Source organism: Capsicum annuum, chromosome 2, assembly GCF_002878395.1.
Source record: "Capsicum annuum cultivar UCD-10X-F1 chromosome 2, UCD10Xv1.1, whole genome shotgun sequence".
NCBI lineage: Eukaryota > Viridiplantae > Streptophyta > Magnoliopsida > Solanales > Solanaceae > Capsicum > Capsicum annuum.
Window position 1 is genome coordinate 86254394 of NC_061112.1, and position 4281 is coordinate 86258674.

General features: G+C 31.8%; 1 protein-coding gene across 2 annotated transcripts; it reads right to left on the reverse strand.

The window, feature by feature from the left end:
- Nucleotides 1–248: 248 nt before the first annotated feature.
- On the reverse strand, nucleotides 249–3248 carry LOC107858677 (LOB domain-containing protein 36). Of its 2 annotated transcripts, none has more exons than XM_016703435.2 (3): nucleotides 3017–3248; nucleotides 1319–1990; nucleotides 249–823 (listed from the first exon to the last, which is right to left on the reverse strand). In XM_016703435.2, the coding sequence occupies exons 2-3, from the start codon at nucleotides 1971–1973 to the stop codon at nucleotides 579–581; spliced, it is 900 nt and encodes a 299-aa protein (XP_016558921.1). In that variant the 5' UTR covers nucleotides 1974–1990; nucleotides 3017–3248; the 3' UTR covers nucleotides 249–578. The 2 variants fall into 2 exon arrangements, with proteins under 2 accessions (XP_016558921.1, XP_016558920.1); XM_016703434.2 differs by having other exon boundaries at nucleotides 1319–2021.
- Nucleotides 3249–4281: the final 1033 nt, after the last annotated feature.

Here is a 4281-nt window from a genome sequence, read left to right on the forward strand (position 1 = left end):
AAATTTGTTACTCTCTTTGTCCCAAATTTTCTAATATGATTTCTCATTTTACTTGTCTTTTTTCATTAATCAAGAAGAGACAAATTTGTTTCCATGTTTTACCCTTTGCATTAATTATTTTTCTTCAAATTAAAATGTAAACATCATTTAATAGAGACACTATGGTAAACTAGTCATGTTATTAGTTATATTTCTTAATCAATGTGTCATCTCAGAAAATATATTCAAAGAGTAATATAATAAAATTACTCCTATCATTTACTATTTGCTAAGCGATTAATGAACGACTGTTGAAATGTAGAGTAACGATTAATGTTCATTTTAATGCACAAGCCTGAGATAACCACGGGTAACTTGTAACTAGTAAAGTGCAAATTCTGAAAACAAAAACCAATTCTGAAAACGTGTGCAAATTCTTTTAGAAATGATGCAACCAGTTATCCCTCAAGAGTAATAACAAAATGATGTAAAAAATGAACGAGAAAAGAAATTAAAAAAAGAAGGCATTGAAGGAGAGACTTACCAAAATTAATAAAAATTATTGAAAGAAAAAAGCTTCAACTTCATGACACGTGACATTAACATGAAGGACCAATGCTCCTTTCCTCTTCACTTTTGGCTCTCTGTTGCTGCTGTGGTGTCTGTGGTTGTTGCGGTAGCTGTTGTTGCTGGAGCAATTGATGCGGCTGAACCTGAACCTGGCCACGATGCTCCTGCTGTGTTTGATGAATCTGATAAGGATCGTTGTCAAACGAGGATAAACCCAATGAAGGTGATACTGATGAACTCATTTGATGAAATCCTGTTGCAGTTACTGGCCCCACTGATAGAGACAAATTCGAGATTAAAAACTCATAAATTCTAATATGTGTTCTATATGAAGTAAAAAATAACGTCTTCACTGTGGAAGTCATTTTTTTTAAACCGTCTTTTGTAAGTAAATTTTATTCGATATGATTTGGTAACACTTATTATAATTAATCATTAGTATTCAAAATTTTCATCAAAAAACTTCTTGATATTTGAAACCATTCATCACTAGTATTCAATTTTTTCATCAGAGCACTTCTTGATTTGAAATATTATCATTAATTTTGAGATTTACTTCACTGGAAAAATATTTTACACTACACAACCAGGCGCAAACAACTTTCCTCGTATGAAAAATAAACTGAATCTTTAAAATTAATTCAAAGTTTTAACATATATATCTATAATTTGAAATAAAAAATGTTGGTTTTAGAGTAAATTTTACGGGTTTACACATATATATCGATGGTTTAAATAAAAAATTGTGGGTTTTCATCCGTTATACTACCTGCAGAATCAAATCCACCGTTAAATTGCTGTTGCTGGGGTGGTGGTTGTTGCTCATAAGTTCTCATCATATCTTGTTGCTCCCTGGTCGCTGCCATTACCGCGGCTAATTGATGAGCTTCAATCACTTGCTGATGATTCTGTTGTTGTTGCTGCTGCTGAGGATCGCGCATTATTAATTGACCACCATGTTGTTGCATCCCCGTTGGCATTCCTAGCGTTGGCGGCATATTATAAGGCATCATAGTAGAAGAAGACGGATTATTCGGATGCTGCTGAAGATACCCAGAGTGTTGAAGCATTGGCAACATTGCTTGTGGACCAATATAAGTTGCTAATTCTTTCTTAGCAGTCAATAAATCATCTTGGACTTGCTTGAGCTTATGTTGAAGTATTGAAATTAAACCAACACAACCGTAAACCGGATCACGAAGGCGATATTCGGCCTCATAGGCTAGGGAATTTACAGCATCTTCACGTTGAGTCGCGTTTAATTCGTTGAGTAATTTAGCAACATTACTAGCCCCAAACACCTTGTGAACATTGGCAAATTTCAGAGGTTGATCTGGTGGGAAGTATGGCGCGAAAACACATTCTTGCGTGCATTTTCGACGCAAGAATTTGCATGCTGCACATGGAGAATTGGACGATGACATCTTTGGCCTCCCTATTGCTATAGACAAATAAACGTCACCTTGTTGCTTCTATATATAAATAAATAAATACATTATGAAGCCTCAGAAAATGATAGACCTAATTAAATCTGAAAAATATGTACAAAATGAAATTTTGTAGTATGATGATGAGAAAATTATGTATGTTAAAGAATGTATGGTGTTTAAAGAAGCTGTTTCCTTTAACCATTTTGGAGTGAAAGGCATTAAAGTCGTATCGAAGCAAACATGGCAAGTAAATAAATTAAAATACTAATTTATATCTGTAGAATAAATTAAGAGGTCTTTTAATTGATTTTATTCATGATAACTAGGAAGGTGATAGGTAAGAAAATTGCTCGTCCAGCCAATGCTTCCTAAAATTAACAAAATCAATTAACAATAAAAGCAAATGGGTAAATATTGTTTTTAATGATCCCAAAGAAAAAGAAAAAAGAAAAAAAAAGGCGGTTATGTAGAGAGGCAGTGGTGAAAAGGAAACTTGTAGTCTGAAGATCTCTAAAGTTAGAAAGAGAATCAAGATTTGTTTATATCAACAGAAGAAAATATTTGTGGCGTTTCCTTATCAAACTCAACTTCTTCTCCAATTCACAAACAAAATTTTAGAGCAAATTAAACACAGAAATAAAGATCCAAAAATAAAAACACCAAAAATAATTCACCTTGTACTTTCAAAACACTATAGATCAAACTTTAATTCTTCGTCTCTCATAAACAGGAATTAATACTTAGATCTTCAATTTTCCGAAGGGTCCTATGTTAATAAAAATATTTAAGGACATACTTTACGTGTATATATATTTGTACTTTTTAAATATTAGCGTATAGTAATTAAGTACAATCGAAAACAAGAATCACAAGGTTGTGATGTGGTGGATGAGATTTTACACTCTTAATCAAGTGTCTCAAATTTTTATTTTTTAAAAAACCCACACAATATAAATATAAATTAATCGGGTCAGTAAGTATTGAATACTTGATGGTATTAGAAATTGAAGAGGAAAATGAAAATAGAGTGCACTTACCTCTACAAAAAGAAATCTGAGAAAGAATTCGGAAAATAAAGATTCAGAAGAGAGAAAATTGTCGATGGGTGGAATCTTCAAAAAGAATACAGCAAAAGATAATACATTTATTCTCTATTCTTGTAGGTTTTTATTATGAATCAATGAATATATGAGACAAGAGTTTGAGAGTGAGGGAGTAGAAAAGATGGAAGAGATTAAATAAGGTAGAGAAATCATTACTATGGACAAGTTTAATAATTAGTAGAAGTCATTTTTATTATATAGAGGGTAAGAGTGTAAATATATATAAGTTCTGGGGTGTAATGTGAAAAAAGAGTCGTAGGGACCGCGTAAAGAGGAAGAAACCTCCATTCTGACTTTCTCACTAATGTGAATCTGCGTATCCTCTTTGGCCTTTTCCCATGCATAAATTTCGTATTCCAAATTTACCCTTATTAAAAGTCAGCTCATGTATATGTTTTGGGTAAGACACTCAAATTTTAGGCCAAACACGTATTTGGCCTCTTAAATTTATTCAAAAATTTTATTTAGACAATTAAATTTTATTTTGTTTAAATTAAATATAAAATTATACACAAATTTATCTCAATTAGACACAACAAGCTAACTTGACATATTTAAAAAACAAAATTACTTATCTGACGTGAAAACAAGTATTCCACATATTCAAAAAATGTTACAACTAAAAAAGCAGTAAAAAGGAATAAAAAAAGAGACCTAAAAAGCGACCTCAATGGTTGGTCGCAAAAACATAGGTTGTTTTTTGTAAGAGACTTCACGAGGTCTCCAAAAAGTGACCTCAAGAGGTCGATGAGTTGTTTTCCAGATTTTTAGAAAAGAGACCTCATGAGGTTGCCAAAAAGTGACCTCACGAGGTCGGTGAGTTATTTTTCAATTTTTTTAAAAAGAGATTTCATGAGGTCGCTAAATATATTTTTAGTTTTTACTTTTTTAATACAACACGACTTCATGAGGTTACAATTTTTTATTTATTTATTTTTATTAATAGTGATCCCACGGGGTCGCTTTCACACATTTTTTGAAAATAAAAATGCAAAGAATGAGACCTTATGAGGTAGTTGTTTTGCAAAAGAATAACTGACAGCAAATTGCTGTTTTTGCAGTTGTCCACGTTCATTTTAATTCAATTCAACAATATGTACAATCTTATAAGCTATATATTAAATGTACGCCAATCTACACAACATCAAAATTAGCTTTGAAGTACTGCAAAATTGAAATGAAAATTACATAGAACTAAA

Coding starts and splice junctions, on each gene's coding strand:
- LOC107858677 (XM_016703435.2), bottom strand. CDS start 1,973: ATGTCATCGTCCAATTCTCCATGTGCAGCATGCAAATTCTTGCGTCGA. Junction 824..1,318: donor CGGTGGATTTGATTCTGCAG/GTAGTATAACGG, acceptor TGTCTCTATCAG/TGGGGCCAGTAACTGCAACA.